The 27,359-nt window shown below is 44.5% G+C and overlaps 1 protein-coding gene across 1 annotated transcript in view; it reads right to left on the bottom strand.

The window, feature by feature from the left end:
- Nucleotides 1–3,425: 3,425 nt before the first annotated feature.
- f2 (coagulation factor II (thrombin)) overlaps nt 3,426–27,359 on the bottom strand; it is a 101,809-nt gene continuing 77,875 nt past the window's right edge. Inside the window, exons 11-13 of the mRNA XM_070898732.1 lie at nt 9,974–10,152; nt 6,534–6,604; nt 3,426–3,581 (exon numbers count right to left, since the gene is read on the bottom strand). Coding sequence (XP_070754833.1) covers nt 3,426–3,581; nt 6,534–6,604; nt 9,974–10,152 — 406 coding nt within the window. The remainder of the gene's footprint in view (nt 3,582–6,533; nt 6,605–9,973; nt 10,153–27,359) is intronic.

The following is a 27,359-nucleotide window of genomic DNA, read 5'->3' as shown; positions in this document are numbered from 1 at the left end:
AATTTTCTCGTAGCTCAGGTACTAATCCAGAGATTTTTATCTGAGATTTTGCTTTTTAATTTAGCCCCTAGCTGCTCATACTCCCTCGGCAGAACCTACTTCTTTGTTCTACCTATGTCATTGGTACCTTCGTGGACCATGACAACTGGATCTTCCCCTCCTCCTCCAAGTTCTTCTCCAGCCCAGAAGCTACCAGGTGCTAAGGAGTAAAGAACGAAAAAGGAGACTGATTCAGCAACTGAGGACACTTCTGACCATTTATTTTCTTGCTTCTCACACTTTGGTTACTGTGAGCCTTTGTGGCAATGGTTTAAATGTATTTAACTGGCCCCCCATGGAACTATTACTAGCATCAATAAGCCACCCAATGGGAATTACTCTATATCTGTAGAAGAAGAGGTGATTCCAGGTAAGCTACATGAGTGCTGCTCCCTGCCCACCTCTGGCTATTGCAGCTAAAGAGGTGACCAGAACTCACTGTGGCAGGTGGTTAGTGCATGTGGAGGATCTGATTTTGCTAGTAAATTGCCCAGATATGTGTGAAGGCATAACCATTTTGTTATACTTATCTAATTCTGGAGAAGTATTTTGATCACATCACGATGTACTTTCAGTGGTACTATATGAAAGATGTGCCAGATGACTGTGATGTCCTGCCTTCATGGGCTCTGAGTCAGTGGAGAGCCAAAAGCCACCTGCTGCGAATATGCAGCTGAGAGCAAGCAGAGCCAATGACTGTATTGGTTTCCTGTGGCCTCAAGTCTGGTTTGACAACCAGTCATTAAACAAGGGGTTGTGTGTTGGATTATTTTATTAACTTTCTGCGTATTAATGTCTGCATTTACATTGTCTTTCCATTTTGTCATTATTGCTTTTCAATCCATTGCCCTTTAATCCTTGGTGAAGATTACTGATGGGTTAAGAGACTTTTTGAGCATTTCTACAGGCTTTCGGAGCTTTTTGCCCACATATTGTGACACTTCCCTTTAATTTTCTAATCTTTAAAATTCACTTACATGCAATTTTCTGCTCTCATCACTAATGTATTTCTTACACCTGCTCAAGTCTGCACTTAGATCTGTGAATGATTATGCAAATGGTGACTTAAGAAATTTGAATGCTGTTAGCACTTTACCACTCTGGTGGGATTAGCATTGATTCTTAATCATTTAGATATACTTACACCAGTAGATGACAATTGGCCCTTTATCTCAGCCTACAAGGGTTAGATTTTTTTTATTGCTGGCAAGACTGATCATTCATAAATCGTGCCTGGAATCGCTGTTTGGACGACCTGCTTTCTACCTCCTTCCTGATCTACCAATGACAAAGCACCAATGACTAAAAGCCAGGAAACACAATTTAAGAGCCATAAAAGTAACTATACTTGTGGTGGGCTGGGAGGTGTGGATAAAAACACCAAAACCATTGCAAAGTAAGAATTGTTTTGACTTTTTGTAAGGATCCTACTGGAGGAAAACAACAATCACCGTGAATTTTCTCCGAAGCAGTAACTTAGTTGGAAACCCCACTTATGCACGTAAACAGAGTTTCCGATGCACTTCCAGCAAGTTACAACGGTGAAGCAACAGAAAGTTTGAGGAAATTCGGAACTATTGTAAGTTATTGTATTCACAGGGTTCATTTAGCAAGTACAATATTTCTTGGTCATCAGTGGGGTGGGGCCTTGGGTGCTTGGACCGTAGGTGGATTTGCTTACTGCCATGCTCCATCTCTCAACAAGCTCCCTGCTAGACTGGAACTAAACTATAGAACCAGTAGGAACCTGTTCAACCTTTGCCGCCTCCAGGCTAGATCCAAGGTCGTCCCATCCTCTGTCAGCGAACTACAGTATGCGGACGACGCCTGCGACTTCTCATCCTCAGAGGCCAAACTCCAAGCCATTGGCAACACCTTCACCGAGGCGTAAGAAAGCATAGGCCTTATGCTAAATATCCATAAGACAAAGGTCCTCCACCAACCTGACCCCACCACACAGCATTGCTTCCCCGGTCATCAAAATCCATGGCGTGGGCTTGGGCAACGTGGACCATTTTCCATACCTCGGGAGCCTACTATCAGCAAAGGCAGCCATCGATGATGAGGTCCAACACCGCCTCTAGTGTGCCAGCGCAGCCTGAGGAAGAGAGTGTTTGAAGACTAGGATCTCAAATCTGGCACCAAGCTTATGGTCTACAGGGCAGTAGTGATACCCACCCTTCTATATGGCTCAGAGATGTGGACCATATACAGCAGACATCTCAAAGCACTGGAGAAGTACCAACAACGCTGCCTTGCAAGATCCTGCAAATCCACTGGGAGGATAGACACACCAATATCAGTGTTCTCGTTCAGGCCAACAACCCCAGCATCAAAGTACTGATCACACTCAACCAACTCCATTAGGCGGGCCACATCATCTGCATGCCCGACACAAGACTCCCAAAGCAAGTGCTCTACTCGGAACTCCTACACGGCAAGCGAGCCCCAGGTAGGCAGAGGAAATGTTTCAAGGACACCCTCAAAGCCTCCTTGATAAAGTGCAATATCCCCTCTAGCACCTGGGAATCCCTGGCCCAAGACTGCCCAAAATGGAGGAAGAGCATCCAGGAGTGCACTGAGAACCTTGAGTCTCGTCGCCGAGATCATGCAGAAAACAAGCGCAGGCAGCGGAAAGAGCGTGCGGCAAACCTGTCCCTCCCACCCCTTTCCTGCAACCACTGTTTGTCCCACCTGTGACAGAGACTGTAATCCCCACATTTTACTGTACAGTCACCTGAGAACTCACTTTTAGAGTGGAAGCAAGTCTTCCTCGATTCCGAGGGACTGCCTATGATGATAATATTTGATATGCGTGACAAATGAAAGTGCATGTTGAAATGTGGTTATTATAATGTATTTGAGCAGTAGCATTCTTTTGTTTGCAGCATTCTTTTGTTTGTGTGCAGATTATTTATTTATGTGCTCCCAACCCACCGCCCCCACCACATTTCTCTTGCAACAGAGCAACCTCCAATTCACCCTGAGAAGTATTCTCATCTGTTTGGATGAAAGCTCTTGTTTTTTCACACAAAAGAAGGGAAGAGAAAACTTAATAAGTCAAACAGTAGTGATTAAGTCATTACCAATAATAGGTTTTAAAAGCATGGAGAAAGGGAAGAAGAGACACAAATATGATATATAATAAATAGAAGGGATAATATAAATGGGAAAATGGTGAGGAAGGTTGAGAGCGGAAGAAGCCAAATAAGACTGTTCAAACATAGTCTATTGGTAATAATCTGTTTTTATTTCATAAGCATGTTAAAAATTAATTCAAGTACAGGGAATGACTGAATTATTCATAAACATCAAATTTATTGCTAATTTCCTCAGTGGACATCAGATAATGGTCACACCCTCTTTAAAGTAGGACATTGCAACCTTTAATTCACAGGTGCAGGACTCTTGCCCTGTATAGCTTTCATCAACCACTTCCTCAACCTGAATACATGAGTGTAAAATCCGTATTTCCCATTCCTGTCACATCCTTCACCCCAGGAGACGATTCCCATCAGATACCAGCGATCATCTGTTGGGTTCTGTGTGACATTCAAAAACAAATACTTTTAATGTACATTAAAGGGAAAGGAATTACTTCTGTATAAATTAAATACACAGGGAAAAAATAGCATTTAGATAGCACCTTTCACAACCACGGGATGCCAAAAAGCGTTTTATAGCCAATTAAATACTTTTGAAGTGTAGTCACTGTTGTAATATAGGAAACCAGTTAATGCACAGTAAGCTCCCACAAACCAATGAAATAATTGTCCAGGTAATCTGCTTTATAGTGAGAGATAAATATTGACCACGCCACCAAAAATACTAGCTTGCTCGTTTTTGAACAGTGCCATAGGATTGTCTGAAAGGACAGACATAGCTACGGTTTAACAGTGCAACTGAAAGATGGCGCCTCCGACAGTGCAGCACTCCCTCAGTACTGCACTGAAGTGTCGGCCTAGGTTATGTGCTGCAGCATGAGGCTTGCACCCACAACCTTGTGACTTTCAAATAAGACTGAGCGAAGGCTGCCATTTAAGTTCCATTACAGTGGAGGTCCTTCACGTTGATGGACTGGTATCCACCCCCTGTTTCTCTCTGGGCACTTTCTGATCTCAGCTGGCTATATGGAGGATGCAAATTGCGTCCTCACAGAGGGAAGGAATCCCCAGGCACCCACTTATATTTTCCCTGCTGCAGAATGATGGGTGAAGCGCAGGGAGTTGTAAATTGAAATGACCGTTGAGATCAGCAACAGCGTACGAGGATATTAACATGGACAGACAAAAATTTTGCAACTTTTGGAAAGCCTTCATGAGATATATCTTGTGCGTTCCCCATTACATGATGCCCCTGTGCAGTGCTCTATTGATCAATCCACAGCTGACCGAGTACTTGACCTACACCTAAGGCTCCACCAATGCTGCTCTGAAACTAGCCAACAATTCTTGATGGCCAATTGGGTAAAGGCACCACCTTAATCATCATCATCATCATAGGCATCCACGCCAAAAAGGGATGAGTTCACAGATGTTTCAATGAAGGACCTAATATTCCAGATCCCGAAATACATGTTGAAGGGTGGAAGATGCCTGTGCGTGGATCCCAGCCACCACACGTGTTTGACAGAGCTAGGTCTTGGTCCATTGGCAAGGATTACCCAAGACTAACTGGACACCAGCTTTGCTGCATGGACCTAGTGCGCACACATATCGCAGTGTGGGCTGGTCCGTGCTGCCCCTGGGCCCTCGCCTCTTCTGGGGCCCAGATTCACGCCTCTCCTGGGCCTCGATCACTTCCCTCTACAGACTCTTGCCGCTCTATTACCCCTCCTGCTGTGCCTGCCCGCACTGGAATCAGCGACCTGGCTTTGTAGCCGTTGCCCTCCTGCAGCAGCACGCGCTGCTCCCTGCAGTGGTATGCTGCAGCATGCTGCTCCCTCCAATGGCCCTGGCCTGCTGATGGTCTTGCAGGCCGGAACTGCGCCGATTTCCGGGCTGGGCCACCACACGCTGCTCCCTCCAATGGCCCCGGCCTGAAATACCATTCAGAAATACAGAGCAGAGAGACCCTGACGTGATTGTCACTAATTCCAGATGGGGAAGCAGTTGAAGATTTGAATAGATTCACCCTGCTGAAATTATGCTTGTGAGGGCATCAAATGAGGACATAAGGCCCACTTGTGATATCCCCACCCTCAGAAACTAGCACGCACTGATCCATGCTGACAAATTAAAAATAGCAATTTGGGAGAGATGTTGGAGGCATCCATGGAACTATACCAGCCATGAACCAATGTCTTCAGGAGAGGGGACAGAAAGGAGAGGACAATAGCACAAGAGAGAGTTGAAATTGATGTGGTGAAGCTGAACTCTGGAACACATCACTCAGAATCAGAGTGAAGAAAGAGGGTAATATGAACTAGAGAATGGAGGAATGGGTAACATCAACCCTAGGACGTGAAGGAAAGGGTAATGTCAAGAGGAAAGGTTGAGTAGGTTGGGCCTCTACTCATTGGAATTCAGAAGAATGAGAGGTGATCTTATGGAAACGTATAAGATTATGAGGGGGCTTGACAAGGTGGATGCAGAGAGGATGTTACCACTGATGGGGGAAACTAGAAAACTTGTGGGCATCATCTTAGAATAAGGGCCCCCCATTTAAAACTGAGATGAGAAGAAATTTCTTCCCTCAGAGGGTTGTAAATCTGTGGAATTCGCTGCCTCAGAGAGCTGTGGAAGCTGGGACATTGAATAAATTTAAGACAGAGATAGACAGTTTCTTAACCGATAAGGGGTTATGGGGAGTGGGCAGGAAAGTGGAGCTGAGTCCATGATCGGATCAGCTATGATCGTATTAAATGGTGGAGCAGGCTCGAGGGGCCATATGGCTTACTCCTGTTCCTATTTCTTATGTTCTTATGTCAACCCTAGGGAGTGAAGGAAAGGGTAAGTTAGCCACTGCTCCACTTATATCCTGATTGGAGAAGCTGTGATGTTTTGCTGTTGAGGGATGGGACAAAGGATTGCTGGCAACAAAGGATACTGGCTGCACACTGGGAACGGACACCCAGAGTTATCACTAAGATACTCCCTGGCCTGTGTCTTAATGGGATGAGGATTAGAAGAAGAATTCCTTGTCACAAAATGTCATATGAGTGGGGGTTGCTTCAGAAACTCAATGTAATTATCGTCAAGGATCTTAGACTAAAAGCACACAAAACAAAGAAGATACAAAGGGAAATGATGGAGTATTATGCTGGGGATTGTGAATCTGTGCACGGAGTGGTGGAGTGAGTGAGTGTGTGAGAGAGAGAAGGAGATTGAGACAGATGTGAATAGATCCCATCCAGGCAGCACACGAGTGACAGGATTAAGTAAGGTCATTCACAGCACTGTTGTTCACTCCTTTTTGTTACCGGAATGCTTCCAACACATCAGGATACATCGTGCTTGTAAAACATGAAGAAATTAGAAAAATGTAAGAATAACCTTCATTACGAAAGGACCCCCGCTGTCACCCTCACAGGCATCTCCATGCTGTCCGGCATTCACACTGTAGCCTACCACAGATAAGAAATACATATTAAAACAGACTAATAGTGTCGTGAATGAAGTACACAGGCCATGCTCCCATTTGAAACAGCACAAACGCATCGTGCTTTCTAATCATCACCTCACCTTACTGAACAGTGTGTTCTCGGCTCATGCTCTCTCACTGCACCCATCTCAATCGCTAGCCTATTCACACCCATCCCTATACATATGCTATCAAAGCGAATGGAAAGGACAACCTGAGCCCTATTCCTCAAAATTCCTCCAAAATAAGCTTTTTTTGTTAACGCAGGAGGGATAGTGATATTTTCATTTCAGTTGGAAAGTCAGCGGATTCACACCTCCCTCTTCACTTCCCTTCTTCACCCTCCACTCCCCATTCCTCACGCCCCATACTTCATTCATTCTTTACTCCTCATTCTTCACTCCCCATTCTTCACTCCCCATTCATCAATCTTAATATTACGAGTAGTAACTGGAAGTAGACATGGCTAGTGAGAGACAGTATCATCATCAGGTCACAGGTCAGGGCTGAGACTCTGGATCCGCTCCATGTTAATACTGCGTTAAAGCCATCCACTAAAACATGAGGGACTTGCCTGCCATTTTCCTTCCCTCTATGGGAGGGAGCATTTCGCTTATCACAATATCCACTCCCTCCACCACTGGCGCACCGTGGCTGCAGTACGTACAATGTATAAGATACACTGCAGCAACACCCCTTGGTTACTTCGACAGCACCTCTCATAACCTCAACCAATAAGAAAGACCAGAGCAGCAAATTCATGGGAACACCATTATTTTCATGCTCCCCTCCAAGTCTTACACGAGCATGACTTGGGCACATGTCACTGTTCCGTTAAGAGTTGCAGGGTCAATACCTTAGCATTCCTTACCTAACATCATCATGGGAGCACCATCACCATGGGAACAGCAACAGCAACCTGTGGGGGGGGGTGGGTGAGGTACTGGTGTTGACTCAGTGTCTATACAGTAACCTGTGGGGGGGGGGGTGAGGCACTGGTGTTGACTCAGTGTGTATACAGTAACCTGTGGGGGGTGGGGGGGGTGAGGCACTGGTGTTGACTCAGTGTGTATACAGTAACCTGTGGGGTGGGGGGGTGAGGTACTGGTGTTGACTCAGTGTGTATACAGTAACCTGTGGGGGGGTTGAGGAGGTACTGGTGTTGACTCAGTGTGTATACAGTAACCTGTGGTGGGGTGAGGTACTGGTGTTGACTCAGTGTGTATACAGTAACCTGTGGGGGGGGGGGGTGAGGTACTGGTGTTGACTCAGTGTGTATACAGTAACCTGTGGGGGGGGTGAGGAGGTACTGGTGTTGACTCAGTGTGTATACAGTAACTTGGGGGGGTGGGTGAGGTACTGGTGTTGACTCAGCGTGTATACAGAAACCTGTGGGGGGGGTGGGTGAGGTACTGGTGTTGACTCAGTGTGTATACAGTAACCTGTGGGGGGTGAGGAGGTACTGGTGTTGACTCAGTATGTATACAGTAACCTGTGGGGGGGGTGAGGTACTGGTGTTGACTCAGTGTGTATACAGTAACCTGTGGGGGGGTGAGGTACAAGTGCTGATTCAGTTCTCGGGCCATTGTTGTGCAGGTGAGGGTTCAGTGCTCAAGCCATGTTTGTACGGATGAGGGATCAGTGCTCACGGCATGTGCGTACAAGTAAGGGATATAAATGTTGAGGCCTTGTCTGTACAGGTGAGGGTTCAGTGTTCAGGCCATGTTTGTACGGGTGCAGAGTCAGTGATCTGGCCATGTCTGTACAGGTGAGGGGTTTGTGCTCAGGCCATGTATGTACCGGTAAAGCATCAGTGCTCACACCATGTTTGTGCAGGTGAGCGATATTAAATCTCAGGCCATGTGCATACAGGTGAGGGGGGGGGTCAGTGCTCACACCATGTTAGTATAGGTGAGGGATATCAATGCTCTGTCCATGTTTGTATAGGTGAGGGATATCAATGCTCTCTCCATGTTGGTATATGTGAGGGATATTAATAGAAAGAAAACTTGCATTTATATAAGCACAGTTTATGACTACCGAATATCTCGAAGCGCTTTACAGCCAATGAACTACTTTTTGGAGTATAGTCACTGTTGTTATGTGGGAATCGTGGCAGCCAATTTGCACACAGCAAGCTCCCATGAGCAACAATGTGATAATGACTAGATAATCTGTTTTAGTTATGTTGATTGAGGGATATATATTGGCCAGGACACTGGGGATAACTCCCCTGCTCTTTTTTGAAATAGTGCCATGGGATCTTTTATGTCTACCTGAAAGAGCAGATGGGGCCTCGATTTAAACTCTCATCTGAAAGATGGTACCTCCTACAGTGCAGCACTCCCTCAGCACTGCACTGGAGTGTCAGCCTAGATTTATGTGCTCAAGCCTCTGGAGTGGGACTTGAACCCACAACCTTATGACTCAGAGGCTAGCGTGTTACCCACTGAGTCACAGCTGACACTGCTCCAGCCACATTTGTTTGGTGAGGGATATCAATGCTCCAGCCATGTTTGTATAGGTGAGGGATATCAATGCTTCAGCCATATTTGTATAGGTAAGGGATAGCAATGCTCCAGCCACGTTTGTTTGGTGAGGGATATCAATGCTTCAGCCATATTTGTATAGGTGAGGGCTATCAATGCTTAAGCCATGTTTGTATAGGTAAGGGATAGCAATGCTCCAGCCATGTTTGTATAGGTGAGGGATATCAATGCTTCAGCCATATTTGTATAGGTGAGGGATATCAATGCTTCAGTCATATTTGTATAGGTGAGGGATATCAATGCTCCAGCCATGTTTCTATAGGTAAGGGATAGCAATGCTCCAGCCATGTTTGTATAGGTGAGGGATATCAATGCTTCAGCCATATTTGTGTAGGTGAGGGATATCAATGCTTCAGCCATATTTGTATAGGTGAGGGATATCAATGCTCCAGCCATGCTTCTATAGATGAGGGAAAACAATGCTCCAGCATGGAACTCTGACACACTTTGTATAATACAGACCAATTGCAAAGTGAGTCCGCTTATGTTTCACTACACGCCAACAACATACTTTAACAGCTATCTCAGAAATAGTGCCTAATTCATCAGTGCAACACTTTTCCCTTCTTACCTCAGACATCCTGAGTGAAACCACCAGTTTGATACTCACCAGTACCGAGTTATGGATAACTAATGTGCAGTACACTTGGGGTCACTGGTCCCTCCCACTTGTTCTTACTTAGGATGCAAAGGGCTGGGGAGGGAGGGAGCTTTCATCCCGCCAGTCATGAATCAAGGTGAAAGGACAGCATTCTAACCGACACCACCACCCATACCCCTGGCGAGACACTGGATTGACTCACCAGCGCAGAACATGTTTTTTGTCACTTTAATAGAGGTGGATGATACACAGGTGTCATGTTCGACGATGGGGAGCTGGATCTCCTGCAGTACCACAGGCCTCATTAATTGATTGCTTATAAAATTTTCGCGCAGATTTCCCCAACCTGTGATCCGTCCCTCCTGCTGACTGAGTAGTAACCTGGAAAAAAAAATGAAAGAATGAGCATTCCTATTATTGAAGAAATAAACCAGACACAAAGATAGTTTTAGGGCCTTGTCTGTCCTTCCTCTTGCTTGTTTTTTGCTGCAGGAATCGCTATCTGTAGCCAAAGCTGCTGACACAATCCCAAGCCAACAATCTGATCCATTCCCATCACTTGAACTTACAAATGTCCCGTTTTGTTCCTCCCTCTCAGTCTCATCTCCAGAGCAACGTTGCCACCCGTCCAGCATAAAATCATAGAATGGTTACAGCACAGAAGTAGTTCATTTGACCCGTCGAGCCCGTGGCGGCTCTCTGCAAGGGCACTTCAGCTAGCCCCACTCTCCCGCCTTTTCCCCGTAACTCTGCAATTATTTTTCCTCAGGTACTTATCCAATTTCCTTTTGAAAGCCATGATTGAATCCGTCGCCACCGTCCCTTCAGGCAGTGCATTCCAGATCATAAGCCTGGTGCTTCCCTCATGTCGTCTTTGGTTCTTCTGCCAATCCATTGGTTCTTGACCCTTCCGCCAATGGGAACAATTTCTCTCTATCTACTCTGTCTAGACCCCTCATGATTTTTAACACCTCTATCAAATCTCCTCTCAACCTTTTCTGCTGTATGGAGAATAACTCCAGCTTCTCCAGTCTATCCACGTAACTGAAGTCCCTCATCACTGGAACCATTCTTGTAAATCTTTTCTGCACCATCTCTAAGGCCTTCACATCCTTCCTAAAGTGCAATGCCAAGAATTGGACACAATACTCCAGCTGTGGTTGGACCAGTGTTTTATAAAGGTTCATCATAACTTCCTTACTTTTGAACTCTATACCTCTATTTATGAAGCCCAGGATCCCGTATGTTTTTTTAGCTGCTTTCTCAACCTGCCCTGCCACTTTCAATGATTTGTGCACACATACCCCCGGGCCTCTCTGTTCCTCAACTCCTTTTAGAAATGTACCCTTTAGTTTATATTGCCTTTCCTTGTTCTTTCTACCAAAATTTATCACTTCACACTTTTCTGCGTTAAATTTCATCTGCCACATGTCCGCCCATTCCACCAGCCTGTCTATGTCTTTTTGAAGTCTATCACTATCCTCCTCACTGTTCACTATACTTCCAAGTTTTGTATCATCTGCAAATTTTGAAATTGTGTCCTGTATTGTGCATTTTCCTGGAGTCTTCAGGAATTAAAGTTTATTCTCCAGGACAATGATGCAAATAATCCAGGAGAAAAAAGATAGGGACATCAATAAAAACTGTGTTATTTTTATTTCTTTGAACACTTTTGTTTATTCGTCATGGGGGAATGGGAAAAATGGCTGTTTGACTGACAGCCAAGATTCATCTAGGGTGGGAGGTGGAGCGACGCGAGGATTGACATGCTGGGTGACCAATGATGGGAGTGTGGGGGCGGGGCAATTAGAGGTCGGCAGTCATGTAATGAAAGTCGACAACCCTACTCCAGAGGGTAACCAGGTGGAGCTGCTCCCAAATTTTTTACAGAGTCTGCTCTCCAATCACGAGCTCACTGAAGTAGCTGAGCCACACAAACAAGGTGGGCCCGAGGTACATTGGATCACAGGAGTCATCATCATAGGCGATCCCTCGAACGAGGATGACTTGCTTCCACAAGATTTCACAGATGTTTCAATGAAGGACCTGATGTTCCAGTCCTGAACTCCAATTGAGGGGGTGAAAGATGCCTGTGCGTGGATTTTTTTTAATGTGTGGTGACTGTTGCACATCAGCTACCACATGGACTTGACAGAGCTAGGCCTTTATTCAGTGGCACAGGTTAACGAGGACTACTGGAGACCTGCTCTGCTGCATGGACCTAGTGCGCACACATATTGCAGTGTGGGCTGGTCCTTGCTGCTCCTGGGCCTTCGGCTCTTCTGGGCCCCATAACCTCATTCACCGCACCTCCGCCCGCGATGTTCCAGGGCCCGGTGCTCCAGCTCTATTTATAGTCCCGACCTGCGGTGGTGTTCTCAAAGTAGACAGTAAGAGAGTGGGATTAGATTTGGATTGTCCTAGCATAGAGTTGGCACAGATCGCATAAGCCATTTGGCTCCCCTTCTGTGCTGTAAACATCTATTGTTCAATTTTAAGTCATGGATTACAGTTGACATAAACACTTTCCCCTGTCCGGAAGGTTTTGACTATTGACTGGGTATGGCTCCACAGTTAATGGGTGTCCTTTGCTACCTCACCCAAGTAGTTATATACTTGGCAAGCCTAGGCAGTAAGTATTGGCATAAAACCAGAAATTGCTGGAAATCTCAGCCGGCCAGGCAGCATCCGTAGAGAGAGAAACAGAGTCAACGCTTCAGGTTGATGACCCTTCGTCAGAAATTCATCGGTTCTGCCGAAGTTCATCATCGACCCGAAATGTTAAGTCTGCTTTTCTCTCCAGAGACGCCGAGATCTCCAGCACCCTCTGCTCTTAGTTCAGGTTCCAGCAGTCACAGTATTTTGCTTTTGAGTAAGTATTGGTAGGCTATTTGACAATGATGGCATCAGAGGCAAGCCTGCTCCTGTTCTTATCCTGTATCCACACACACATACACTTTCCAGCAAGGATCACTAGATAATGATCAAGAATGACAACCATGGTTTTGGATTTATTCCTCCCCCCTTCCGCTTGTGGAGGCCCTGAGACTAACGGTACCCCATCCACATTGGCTGAGATCAGCTAACTCATAGACTAGGAACTTCTGGGTCTGTGTGGCTCAGTACCACCTCATGCAATGGCGGTAATTATGACGTTGTGCGATAGTGTAAAACGAGTGATAGCGAATCGGCAGCCTGTTTACTGATTGACTGCAATGGAAATAAAAATAGGGAGAAATGTAAAATGGGCTTCTGATTGGCTATAACTGATTGTACACTATAAAACACATTTAAATTTACTCCCCAATGCCTTTATCTGTGGGCTATCAGGGATGCTAGTTATACCTCAATTTGTGCTAAAGGATGGCATACAAATACTTCCATCACTGATATTGCGATAACCTCAGTAAAGATACAAAGCTTGAAGGAGTGCAAAGTGAAATGGTTAACCCTAAAACATTCCTGATAGAAACATTAACAATAATCTGAAGTCAAGGGTCCAGTGTGCAGCCATCCAAATAGAAAAAGTCTTTGTAAGTAATGGCATTTGGCACCGAGAAGTGTCGGAATAATAGAAATTCTTAAACATTTCCTCAAGGGAAATATTCTTTAAACACCGAGTGCCAACAGCCAGCCTGATTAATAGGGATTTTGGTCCGACAAAAATCCCTCCAAATCCCTTCCTGTAACATGACTATAAACCCTCCATGCTTTCAGCAGCTATGACTCAATCAGGGGGCTGAGGATTGCATTTAATTAGAAAGCTACATAAAAAGGACCATACCCCACAGTACAGGGCGCCAACAGGATTGAAATGTTTACCTGCCTGCGCGATAGCTCAGCGATTAGATGAGTCACACAGACCAGAAATGTGCCAGATACAATTCCTAGTTTGTGCTGAATCTACTCTGAAATATTCTTAATTGTGGTACAATTGGCCTCAACATCCTTTGGTTAGGCAGAGAAAGAAAAAGTCAGCCTGGATCCCCACTCCTCATTGCAATGTGTATATGTCAGATGAAGACAGAATCATGCTTGGTGGAATGTCCCACCATGGTTAAACAGTCCCCCTAAGGGAATAATGAACATGTTGTTGAGGCACCAGTGTCTATGGATAACCAGCAAGGTATTAGCAAGGACCTAGCTCTGTCAAGCCCGTGTGGTGGCTGATGTGCAACGGCCACCACACGTTAAAAAAATCCACGCACAGGCATCCTCCACCCTTCAAGATTTAGTTCGGGACCTGGAATATTAGGTCCATCATTGAAATACCCGCAAACTTTTTGGCGTAGAAGCAAGTCACCCTCGACTCGAGGGACCGCCCATGATGATGATGAGCAAGGAAAACATTATTAAGAAATAAATTTTTTTGATAAATTGAAAAGTGAAGACAAATTAGAAGACAGTGAAATGCTCCAGCTGCCTTTCTCGTGGGCATCCAAGCAGCAGGTTCCACCATAGCTCAGCAATATGTAGGACTGTGCCCGAAACCTTTAGTACTTTTCATTTTGCTGTCGCATGAGGACATCCCTCTGCTGTTCTCAGCACTATAACAGCGCCATTGTCCAGAGAATTAATACTTTCCTATTCTCCACCCGATAAGGAAAATTCAGAAATAAATTACATATCAGGGACAAATATCTAACATTAAACATTGACAGAATTTAAAAGAGGGCATTGAAAATCAGTAAAACAAATTCCAATTCTTACCTAAAGGTACTGACTGTTCTTGAGGTACAATTTGTTTTGTGTACCAGCTCGACTCACTTGTTAACAATTTCACTTCTGGGTCAGAGAGATTCTGGATAAATCCCCACTACAAACTTGGGCATATAATCCAGTCAGACACTTTGCTGTAGTACAGAGTTTGAGGTGCCATCTTTTCGATGAGAAGTTAAATTAAGCTTACTGAGATGATGATACTATTACACTATTCAGGAAGAGCATTCTCTGGTTCTGCCAAACATTTCTCCTTAAAACAGATGATCTGGTTATTTATCCATTTGTTGCTTGTGTTCACCTTGCTGTGTGCAAGTAGGCTCCATGTTTGTCTTCATTCAACAATAATCCATTGGGTGGGACGCTGCAGACAGCCTCGATTGTCCTGTGTTCAGGGAGTGGCAGCTGAGGCAGAGAACATGCTCGGGCCCGTGTTCCTGACTGTTTATCTGATGATCCCTTGCAGTAAGGGTGGCCATGCGGATATTGCGTGAGAATTTGATCAGGTTCAGTCGCAATGGTCCCTGTGGTCAAGTGGCATTCACCATCAGGCTCACACATCAGGGATGGCCACATGTATTTATATAATGCCTGTCTCGATCTCAGGACATCCCAAAGTGCTTTTAGCCAATGAAGTACTGTTTGAAATGTAGTCACTGTTGTCATGTAGGAAACATGACAGACAATTTTTGTACAGCAAGCTACCACGAAGTGCAATGAGGTAAATTACCAAATAACCTATTTTGGTGATGTTGGTAGTGTAATTATGGTTCTACCTAGTGGACTACTGCTCCACCTAGTGGACTCTGTGGTAATGCAACTGCTCATGTATATACAATAAAAGCAAGTTCCATACTGAAGCCATGATGAGTTTGTGTGCTTTAGTGATATTGTAACAAAATATTACATTGGCGATGTATGATAGGATAATCGGATTCCCTAGCTGAAACTTTTGTTGGCGGATGATTCAGTCAACTGACAGAGAGACTTTGAGAGGTTCTTTGTTTTGCAGAACAGCTAAAAATCCAAGGTAAATTACAAGCACACTGTTGACATTGTCAGAGTCCCAATGGCCGAATCTATGGGAATAATAGGGCACTTGGGTGAGTTCCATCATGACCAAGAGACTTTCAGAGCATATGTGGAGTGGCTAGAAATGTTTTTCACTGCAAATAGTATCATTGAAGTCCTCGATGTTAGAAAGAGAACGGTTATTTCCCTGACTGAAGCAGGTCCCGAGGTGTATGAAATCCTGATAATTTTGCTTGATCCCTCAAGCCAAAAAACACACCAATGATGGAGATTCTAACCAAGTTGGAACAGCACTACTGTCCTGAGCCCCTGGACATTGCTGAAAGTTACTGTTTTAGAGTAAGAAAACAATTCAATGACGAAAGTATCAGTGAGTACATTGTAGCATTAAAAAAGCAATCCATTCTTTGTCATTTCGGAAACTTTCAGGACCAAGCATTGCGTGACCACTTTGTTTGTGGGATGAAAAATGAAGCAATCAGGGAGATGTTGTTGACAACCCCTAACTTGACTTTTGATTTAGCTTGTCAGACTTCTTTGTCAATGGATATGGCCGACCAATACTCACGAGAATTTCGCACCATTTCCAGTCATAAGACAACAGAGGTTCATTGGCTTCAGGTTAAAAGTAAAAGGCAGTTGGGCCCCAAGGTCTCAACAACTGGCCAAGGTAGCAGAGCATTGCAGTCGTGCTACCAGTGTCTGGGAGAACACATTGCTCAAAGCTGTCCATATGTGAAGGCAGTGTTTCTTCTGTAAGACAACAAGGCATTTTACAAAGGCATGCTGACTGAAGAGTAAACCGATGTAGAAATAGCCAGAGACAAAATAGCATTGAAGAGAAGCAACAGGAAGAGGAGGTTTTGGAGATACACATCATCAGGAGCACGAGGGTATCTAACAGCGATTCGCGAAGTATCGTCATCCAAGTAGATGTTGCAGAAACCAGGATACCCATGGAAATCATCACTGGTGCATCCGTGAGCGTAGTACCGGAATCGCTATATCTCGACAAGTTGAGTGAGTTTCCACTGGAAAGGTTGAAGATAGAGTTGTGAGGCTACTCAGGAGAGCAAATCCCTGTAGTAGCACGTATCACAGTACCAGTGAAATACAAAGATCAGTTTCATAGCTTGCCTCTCTTAGTAGTGGCACATGATAAGCCTGCCTTGATAGGTATAATTTGGTTGGGATCACTGAAACTGGATTGGAATGAGATTTTTCGTGTTGAAACGAGATTTGCATCAAAGGATGATGTCATCAAGCAGTATCCGAAGGTGTTATGTGAGACAAGCAGTCTGATCCAAGGTTTCAAGGCGAGTGTCAGGGTACAGAAGGACGCTAGACCAGTTTACTGCAAGCCACGTCCCATACCATATGCACTAAGGTGAAAGTTGAGCAAAAACTCAAAAGACTAGAGACTGAGATCTAAGTAATTGGGCTACACCCATTGTTGTTGTACCTAAGTCAGATGGCAAGGTAAGGTGGCATGGTGATTCTAAAGTAACTATAAACCAGGTTATTTTAAAATAGTTCTAGAGTATAAGCTAACCAATACATTGCCAAATGTAGAAGATTTGTTCACAATGCTGAAAAGTGGTCAGATCTTCTCAAAGTTAGATCTCACAAATGCCTACCTTCAGCTTGAATTAAATGAGGAGTCCAAGTCATACTTGACTGTAAATACTCTTCTAGGCCGCTATTAATTTATTACGCTACCATTTGGAGTGTCTTCTGCCCCCGCCATATTCCAAGGGGTGATTAACCAGATTTTGCAAGGCCTTGAATGGGTAGTATGTTATTTAGATGACATACTCATTTCAGCATCAAACAGGCAAATCCATAATAGCATGTTGAATGAAGTGCTCAAATGGCTAGAGAAACACAGAGTACGAGTAACTTCTCACAAGTGTGAGTTACTTCAAAACTCAGTGATGTACTTGGGGCACAGAGTGGGCAAAGATGGTTTACATCCAACCAATGGAAAGCTGGATGCAATCAGAAATGCTCCCACTCCCAAGAATGTCACTGAACTTCAATCATTTTTGGGTCTTTTGAACTATTATGGGAAGTTCCTAGCGAATTTGGTTAGAATGTTACATCCACTGAATGAAAAAGCAGATTCATTGGAAGTGGTCAGAAGAATGCGACACAGCATTCAAAGAGTATAAAAGCCAGTTGGTAGAGAGCACCAGGTTAGTTCACTATGTTGTATCTAAGGAGATCAAGCTATCATGTGACACCTCTTAGAAACATAGAAAATAGGTGCAGGAGCAGGCCATTCGGCCCTTCAAGCCTGCACCGCCATTCAATACGATCATGGCTGATCATTCAACCTCCATACCCCACCCCAGCCTTCTCTCCATACCCCCTGATCCCTTTAGCCCTTTTGAATATGTCCAACGAATTGGACTCAACAAATTTCTGTGGCAGAGAATTCCACAGGTTCACAACTCTCTGGGTGAAAACGTTTCTCCGCATCTCGGTCCTATGTGGCTTACCCCTTCTCCTTAGACTGTGTCACCTGGTCTGGACTTCCCCAACATCGGGAACATTCTTCCTGCATCTAACCTGTCCAGTCCCATCAGAATTTTATACATTTCTATGAGATCCCCTCTCATTCTTCTAAATTCTAGTGAGTATAAGCCTAGCCGATCCAGTCTTTCCTCATATGTCAGTCCTACCATCCTGAGAATCAGTCTGGTGAACCTTCGCTGCACTCCCTCAATAGCAAGCACGTCCTTCCTCAGATTAGGAGACCAAAACTGCACACAATACTCAAGGTGTGGTCTCACCAAGGCTCTGTACAACTGCAGCAAGACCTCCCTGCTTGCTTTCTTTACTGCCTGCTTTACCTGCATACCTACCTTCAATGACTGATGTACCATGACACCCAGGTCTTGTTTACTAATCTATCGCCATTCAGATAATAATCTGCCTTCCTGTTTTTGCCAGCAAAGTGGATAACCTCACATTTATCCACATTATACTGCATCTGCCATGCATTTGCCCATTCACCTAACCTGTCCAAGTCCCCCTGCGGCCTCTTAGCATCCTCCTCACAGCTCGCACTGCCACCCAGCTTTGTGTCATCTGCAAACTTGGAGATATTACATTCAATTCCTTCGTCTCTATCATTGATGTATATTGTAAATAGCTGGAGTCCCAGTACTGAACCCTGTGGCACCCCACTAGTCACTGCCTGCCATTCTGAAAAGGACCTGTTTATTCCCACTCTTTGCTTCCTGTCTGCCAACCAGTTCTCTATCCATGTCAATACAATACCCCCAATATCATGTGCCTTAATTTTGCACACTAATCTCTTGTGTGAGACCTTGTCAAAAGCCTTTTTAAAGTCCAAATACACCACATCTACTGGTTTTCCCTTATCCGCTCTACTAGTTACATCCTCAAAAAACTCTAGAAGATTTGTCAAGCATGATTTCCCTTTCATAAATCCATGCTGACTTGGACCGATCCTGTCATTGCTTTCCAAATGCGCTGCTATTGCATCTTTAATAATTTACTCCAGCATTTTCCCCACCACTGATGTCAGGCTAATCGGTATATAATTCCCTGTTTTCTCTCTCCCTCCTTTTTTAAAAAGTGGGGTTACATTAGTTACCCTCCAATCCATAGGAACTGATCCAGAGTCCATGGAATGTTGGAAAATGACCACCAATGCATCTACTATTTCTAGGGCCACTTCTTTAAGTACTCTGGGATGCAGACTATCAGGCCCTGAGGATTTATTGGCCTTCAGTCTCTTCAATTTCCCTAACACCATTTCCTGACTAATAAGGATTTCCCTCAGTTCCCCTTTCTCGCTAGACCTTCGGTCCCCTAGTATTTTCGGAAGGTTATTCGTGTCTTCCTTAGTGAAGACAGAACCAAAGTATTTGTTCAAATGGTCTGCCATTTTCTTATTCCCCATTATGAATTGGCCTGATTCTGACTGCAAGGGACCTACATTAATCTTCACCAATCTTTTTCTCTTCACATATCTATAGAAGCTTTTGCAGTCAGTTTTTATGTTCCCTACAAGCTTATTCTCATGCTCTATTTTCCCCCTCCTAATTAAACCCTTTGTCCTCCTCTGCTGAATTCTAAATTTCTCCCAGTCCTCAGGTTTGCTGCTTTTTCTGGCTAATTTATATGCCTCTTCCTTGGATTTAACACTTTCCCTAATTTCCCTTGTTAGCCACAGTTGAGCCACCTTCCCTTTTTTATTTTTACACCAAACAGGGATGTACAATTGTTGAAGTTCATCCATGTGATCTTTAAATGTTTGCCATTATTCATCCACGTGATCTTTAAATGTCTGCCATTGCCTAACCACCGTCAACCCTTTAAGTATCATTCGCCAGTCTATCCGAGCCAATTCACATCTCATACCGTCTAAGTATCCTTTCTTTAAGTTCAGGACCCCAGTCTCTGAATTAACTGTGTCACTCTCCATCTTAATGAAGAATTCTACCATATTATGGTCACTCTTCCCCAAGGGGCCTCACATGACCAGATTGCTAATTAATCCTCTCTCGTTACACAAGACCCAGTCTTGGATGGCCTGCTCTCTAGTTGGTTCCTCGACATATTGGTCTAGAAAACCACCCCTTATATACTCTAGGAACTCCTTCTCCATAGTATTGCTACCAGTTTGGTTAGCCCAATCAATATGTAGATTAAAGTCACCCATAATAACTGCTGCACCCTTATTGCACGCGTCCCTAATTTCCTGTTTGATACCGTCCCCAACCTCCCTACTACTGTTTTGTAGTCTGTACACAACTCACACTAACGTTTTCTGCCCTTTGGTGTTTTGCAGCTCTACCCATATAGATTCCACATCATCCAAGCTAATGTCCTTCTTTACTATTGCGTTAATCTCCTCTTTAACCAGTAATGCTACCCCACCTCCTTTCCTTCCTGTCTATCCTTCCTGAATATTGAATACCCCTGGATGTTGAGTTCCCAGCCTTCCCCTGATGAGCTATCTCCCCCAACAATATCCAAAACGGTATATTTGTTTTGGAGGGAGGTGACTGCAGGGGACCTCTGCACTACCTGCCTTCCCTTGCTCTTCCTGATGGTCACCCATTCCCTATCTGGCTGTGCAACTTTTACTTGCGGTGTGACCAACTCACTAAACGTGCTGTTCACGACATCCTCAGCATCGCAGATGCTCCAGAGTGAATCCATGCGCAGCTTCAGTGCCGCAATGCGGTCTGTCAGGAGCTGCAGCTGGATACACTTCCTACACACACAGTAGTCAGGGAAACTGAAAGACCTGATTTCTCACATAGCACAGGAGGAGCATGACATGGGTCTGGGTTCTCCTGCCATGACTTAACCCTTAGATGAACTTAATTTGTAGCAATGCCAAAAGTTTCTTACCGCTAAGAAAAATGAAAGATCAAATACTCACCAACCAGCCAATCACTTACCCGCTTGGCTGTGACGTCCCACTTTGATTTCTTCTTACTTCTTTGTTTACCTTCTGCCCCTGCCCCTGCACCAGCTAGCCTCCTCCGACTCTCGGGCCTTTATAGGCTGCTCGACTGCCCAAACTCCCGCGCCTGTGGCCGCCTCTTCCGACTCTAGTGCCTTTATAGGCCACTCGACTGTCTGAACTCCCACTTCTTATGGAGTTGGAGCATTGATCTCTCATGCATTACATCGTGGGGAGGAGAGACCAATTGCTTTTGCTTCATGTACTCTCGTAAGTATGCGCAAGTCAAAAGGGAAGCTTTGGCATTATTTTTGGGATCAAGAAGTTCCACAAATACTTGTATGGTCATAACTTTATTATTGTTCCTGACCATAAGCCCCCGACAGCAATCCTCCATCCAAAGTCCCCAGTTGCAACCTTAGCTGCAGCCCGAATGCAGAGATGGAGTACTGAGGTGAATGATCAGCCATGATCTTATTGATGGTGGTACAGGCTCGAAGGGCCAAATGGCCCACTCCTGCACCTATTTTCTATGTTTCTATGTTTCTATGGGCTTTGATTTTTTTTATACATATGACATTGAGTACAGACGATCAGCTGATCACAGTAATGCCGATGCTATGTCTAGGTTGCCATCCCCATCGCAAGTTACACCCAATAAGGAAGAGGTGTTCTATTTTTCATACCTTGCTGAACTGCCAGTCACAGCTAAAGAAATTGGTAGAGCAACCAAACGTGACCCAGTTATGTCAAACGTGTATGATTACATAGCAAATGGGTGACAAAACCAGGTATCAGAGAAAGATATTCATCCATACTTCGTTCGTAGGAATGAGTTATCAGTGCATTAACAGTGGATATGTGGGGTGCAAGAGTAGTTATTCCAAATACACTCGGGTCCAAATTATTAGGCGATCTTCCTGCCCAGCACCTGGGAATGTGCTTGACCAAGAGTCTTGCAGGCAGTTACTTATGGTGGCCAGGTCTAGATAAAGATATAGAGTACATCATTAGTCAGTGTACAACATGTCAATCGGTAAGCAAGAAACCACCATCGGTACCGTTACAGCCATGGAAATGGCCTCCCAGGGTGTGGCAAAGATTACATATAGATTTTGCTGAGCTAGAAGGACAACAATTGTTCATTGTGATTAATAGCCATTCAAAGCGGGCGTGAGGTATTTCCGATGCGGAAAATAACAACCAGTAATGCATTAGACAATTTGCGAAGATTATTTTCTTCATATGGCCAACCAGAAGAGATTGTGTCTGATAATAAGCTGCAATATTGTTCAGAAGAATTTGCGCAGTTCATGAGCAGAAATGGTGTGAAACATACCAAGGTTCCACCGTACCTCCCTGCTTCAAATGGGACGTGACTCCAGGATGGTATGTTGCCTCCCTGATGCCAGGGTCAAGGATATCACTGAGCAGCTGCAAGACATTTTGGGGGGAGAGTGAGAACAGCCAGAGGTCATGGTTCATATCGGTACCAATGACATAGGTAGAAAGTGTGATGAGGTCCTGCAGGCAGAGTTTAGCAAGCTAGGAGAGAGATTAAAAAGCAGGACCTCAAAGGTAGTAATCTCTGGATTACTGCTGGTGCCAAGTGCTAGTGAGTACAAAAATAGAAGGATAGACAAGATGAATGTGTGGCTGGAGAGATGGTGCAGGTGGGAGGGCTTTAGATTCCCGAGGCATTGGGTCCGTTTCTGGGAGAGGTGGGACCTGTACAAGTCGGGCAGGTTGCACCTCAACAGAGCCGGGTCCAGGATCCTAGCGGGTGTGTTTGCTAGTACTGTTGGGGAGGGTTTAAACTAGCTTGGCAGGGGGATGGGAACTAGAGAATAGATTCAGTGGGGAGAGAAACAAAGCTGGAATTGGACAGCAGAGAAGTAGAAGTAGAAAGTGAATTTGAAGACAGAGGAATCAAAGACTGGAAAATAGACAACAGGGGAGTTTGGCAATAGTAAATGATATGTACTTCAATGCAAGGAGTACAGGAAATAAGGCAGATGAGCTGAGAGCACATATAGACACTTGGGAATACGATATAGCTATTACTGAGACATGACTGAAAGAAGGGCAGGTATGGCAGCTCAACATTCCTGGTTACAGGGTTTTCAGACGGGATAGAGAGAGGGGTAAAAAGTGGGGCAGTCGCACTATTGATTAAAGAAACAATTACAGCTATGAGAAGGGATGATATGTTAGAGAGGTCATCAAACAAGGCCATATGGGTTGCATTAAAGAATAAAAAAGGGGCAATCACACTACTAGGAGTGTACTATAGACCCCCAAACAGTCTGAGGGAGATAGAAGGACAAATATGTGGGCAAATTGTTGCGAAGTGCAAAAACTATAGAGCTGTAATATTGGGGGGATTTCAACTACCCTAATATTAACTGGGAAAAAGGTAGTCTGAATGGTACAGAGGGAGCGGAATTCCTAAAATGCATTCAGGAGAACTTTTTTAGCCAGTATGAAACAAGACCAACAAGGGAGGGGGTGGTTCTGGACTTGGTTTTGGGAAATGAAGAGGGGCAGGTGGAAGGAGTACCAGTGGGAGAGCATTATGGTGCTAGTGATCATAATTCAGTAAGATTTAGGGTAGTTATGGAAAAAGACAAAGGTGGACCAGGAATAAAAGTTCTCAATTGGGGTAAAGCCAATTTTGTTGAGCTGAGATGGGATTTGGCCAAAATGGACTAGAAACGGCTACTTGGTGGTAAATCAGTGTCAGAGCAGTGGGAGACATTCAAGGAGGAGATAATGAGAGTACAGAGCAAGTATGTCCCCTTAAAAAAATAAGGGTGGGGAGAACAAATCTAGAGCCCCCTGGGTGTCAAGACATACAGGGTAAGATAAAGAAAAAAAGGGAGGCTTATGACAGATACAGAGAACTCGATACTGCAGAAACTCTAGCGGAGTATAAGAAGTGCAGGGGTGCAATTAAAAAAGATATCAGGAAAGCAAAGAGAGAGCATGAAAGAATTTTGGCAAGCAAAATCAGGGAAAACCCAAAGATGTTTTATAAATACATTATGAGCAAGAGAATAACTAGAGAAAGAGTGGGGCCTATTAGAGACCATAAAGGAAATCTGTGTGTGGAGGCGGAAGACATGGGTATGATTCTTAATGAATACTTTGCATCTGTTTTCACAAGAGAGGGGCACTGCAGACTTTGCAATGAAGGAGGAGGACTGTGAAATATTAGACAGGATAAACATAGTGAGAGAGGAAGTATTAAGGGGCTTAGCTGCTTTGAAAGTCGATAAATCCCCAAACCTGGACGAAATATATCCCAGGCTGTTAAGAGAAGCAAAAGAGGAAATAGCAGAGGCCCTGACCATCATTTTCCAATCCTCTCTGACTACAGTTGTGGGGCCAGAGAATTAGAGGACTGCCAATGTTGTACCTTTGTTTAAAAGGGAGAAAGGGATAGATCGGGTAATTACAGGACTGTCAGCCTAACCTCGGTAGTGGTAAAATTATTGGAAAAATTCCTGAGGGACAGGATAAGGGAAAGACATGGATTAATCAAGGACAGTCAGCATGGACTTGTCAAGGGAAGGTCATGCCTGACTAACCTGATCGAATTTTCCGAGGAGGTAAACAGGAGGGTCGATGAGGGCAGTGCATATGATGTAGTATATATGGATTTGAGCAAAGCATTTGATCAGGTCCCACATGGCAGACTGGTCATGAAAGTAATAGACCATGGGATCCAGGGCAAAATGGCAAGTTGGATCCAAAATTGGCTTGGAGATAGGAAGCAAAGGGTAATGGTTGATGGGTGTTTTTGTGATTGGAAGGATGTTTCCAGTGGGGTTCCGCAGGGCTCAGTGCTGGCTCCCTTGCTTTTTGTGGTACAGGTTGAACCTCCCTTGTCTGGAACCCTCAGGACCTGGCCTGTTCCGGATAAGGGATTTTTCCGGACGAGGGGTGGTCACGTTAAATTGGATGGTACAGGTACTGAGCAAGTGGATATCGGGGCTGGCTGGCTTGGGGCTGGAAGTGCGGCAGAGAGATCATGGGGGAGGTGGATCACGGGGTCAGGTCAGCGATTGCGGGAGGAAAAACTTCAATTTGTTCAATTTGTTCATGTCGAAGTTCTGCACATGCGCCACCCGGTGGCCAGGAATGATTCCAGATGAGGGGTGGTTCCAGATAAGAGAGTTCTGGATAAGGGAGGTTCAACCTGTATATATCAATGACTTGGACTTAAATGTTGGGGGTATTATTAAGAAGTTTGCAGATGACACTAAAATAGGCTGTGTGGTTGATAATGGTCAGGTGGGCAGAACAGTGGCAATTGGAATTCAATCCAGATAAGTGTGAGGTAATGCATTTGGGGAAGTCTAACAAGGCAAGAGAATACATATTAAATAGTACGACAGTGAAAAGTGTAGAGGAACAAAGGGACCTTGGAGTGCAGGTCCACAGATCCCTGAAGGTAGCAGGCCAGGTAGATAAGGTGGTTAAGAAGGCATATGGAATACTTGCCTTTATTAGTCAAGGCATGGAATACAAGAGCAAGGAGGTTATGCTTGAACTGTATAAAACACTGGTTAGGCCACAGCTCAAGTACTGTGTGCAGTTCTGGTCACCACATTACAGGAAAGATATGATTGCACTGGAAAGGGTGCAGAAAAAATTTACAAGAATGGTACCTGGACTGGAAAGTTTTGGCTATGAGGAAAGATTGGAGATATTGCATCCATTTTCTTTAAAACAGAGGAGGCTAAGGGAAACCTGATTGATGTGTATAAAATTATGAGGGGCCTGGATAGAGAGTATAGGAAGGTCTTGTTTCCCTTGGCGGAAGGGTCAATAACCAGGGCCATAGATTTAAAGTAATTGGGAGGAGGTTTAGAAGAGATATGAGGGGAAATGTCTTCACCCAGGGAGTAGTGGGGGCCTGGAATTCACTGCCTGAAAAGATGGTAGAGGCAGGAACCTTCACCACATTTAAAAGATATTTGGATGTGCACTTAAAATGCTGTAACTTACAAGGCTACGGACCAAGAGAGGGAAAGTGGGATTAGGCTGGATAGCTCTTGGTGAACTGGCACAGACACAATGGACCGAAATGGCCTCTTTCTGTGCTGTAAATTTCTATGATTCTATGATTATTTCTGATAAGTCAGATAGCCTTGTTACCAATAGCAAATCCTACATCTGATGTACTAGAAACAAGTCCACAAGTAAATCAGAATTTAAGTTTGCATCTGAGTCAGGCAGACAAACAGACTGAAGTTGCAGAGAGTCAAAATGTAAATCAAGGGTTACCAATGGAAAAAAATTCTCCTCAGGCTCAGCCTAGAATGAGTCTAAGTTCAACACCAAGTTTGGAAAGTTCTGTTCAATAGCGAAGGTATCCTCTTCAAATCAGAAAACCAGTGGTTAAGTTTGATTTATAAATATGGAAAAATAAATTCATATATTTTGTTGTGTATAACCATGCAAATTATGTATGATGATTATTTTATTATGATTACTTCTTCAATAAGGAAGGAGAAGTAGAAAAGAGCTTTCCTTAGTGGACTACTGCTCCATCTAGTGGACTACCGATGTAATGCAACTACTGATGTTGATTCCTGGCAAATTCAATGGGTGAGAAATTCATATACTTACCACCCCTTTTTAGCACCAGCGATTCTCGAACAAATGGTGGCTGGCGCTCTTGCACCAGCTGGCCACAGTCGCTGCGGTGGCTGTCATATTCATGGGCCCTTTGTGCTGGCGGTAACCAGCAGCGCTCTGTTAAGAAAAAACTGGTGGCGTGGTGACATCAGTCGGCTTATAACACCGATTGATCGTCAACTAATCGAACTTTGACCCAAGCGCTCAATTTAGCACTGGGTCCTAAGCACACCAGGTTAACCTGGAGTGCAAGCAGACTGACAGACGCTGAGAGGGGCGATATCTACAGCTGTTAAAGTGACACACACATCAATCAGGAAAGTTTGAATGGTAGGGTTTGGCCATGGTTTTTTTGGATTTTATTGAAGTGGTGGCTTGCTGCAATATATGTGAAAGTTAAAAACAATGTTTTGGGAGTGCAACTGTACGCTTGCAAGGGTTCAGTGGTAAGTGAACGTTTTGAGAAGACAGAACATGCTGTGAATACTCAGCAGGTCATGTAACATCCATGGAGTTCCCATCTCAGGTCGACTTGTTGCCTGACCAACTGAGTATTTGCAGCATTTTATGCTGTCATTTCACATTTACAGCGTCTGCTTGAAGAGGGAAGAGGAAGACACAGAAGAGGAGGAAACCAAAGATGAGGAAAATGAAGAGGAGCAATCAGATAGAAGGATGCATCCCAGACAGCCCCTTTGTGGCCGGGATATCTGGGATGGAATCATCTGCCTGTGGTCCCGCT

Source organism: Pristiophorus japonicus, chromosome 14 (genome assembly GCF_044704955.1).
Source record: "Pristiophorus japonicus isolate sPriJap1 chromosome 14, sPriJap1.hap1, whole genome shotgun sequence".
NCBI classification, from domain to species: Eukaryota; Metazoa; Chordata; class Chondrichthyes; family Pristiophoridae; genus Pristiophorus; species Pristiophorus japonicus.
The sequence above is the reverse complement of the archived record's forward strand: the minus strand, read 5'-3'. Positions and strand labels throughout refer to the sequence as shown.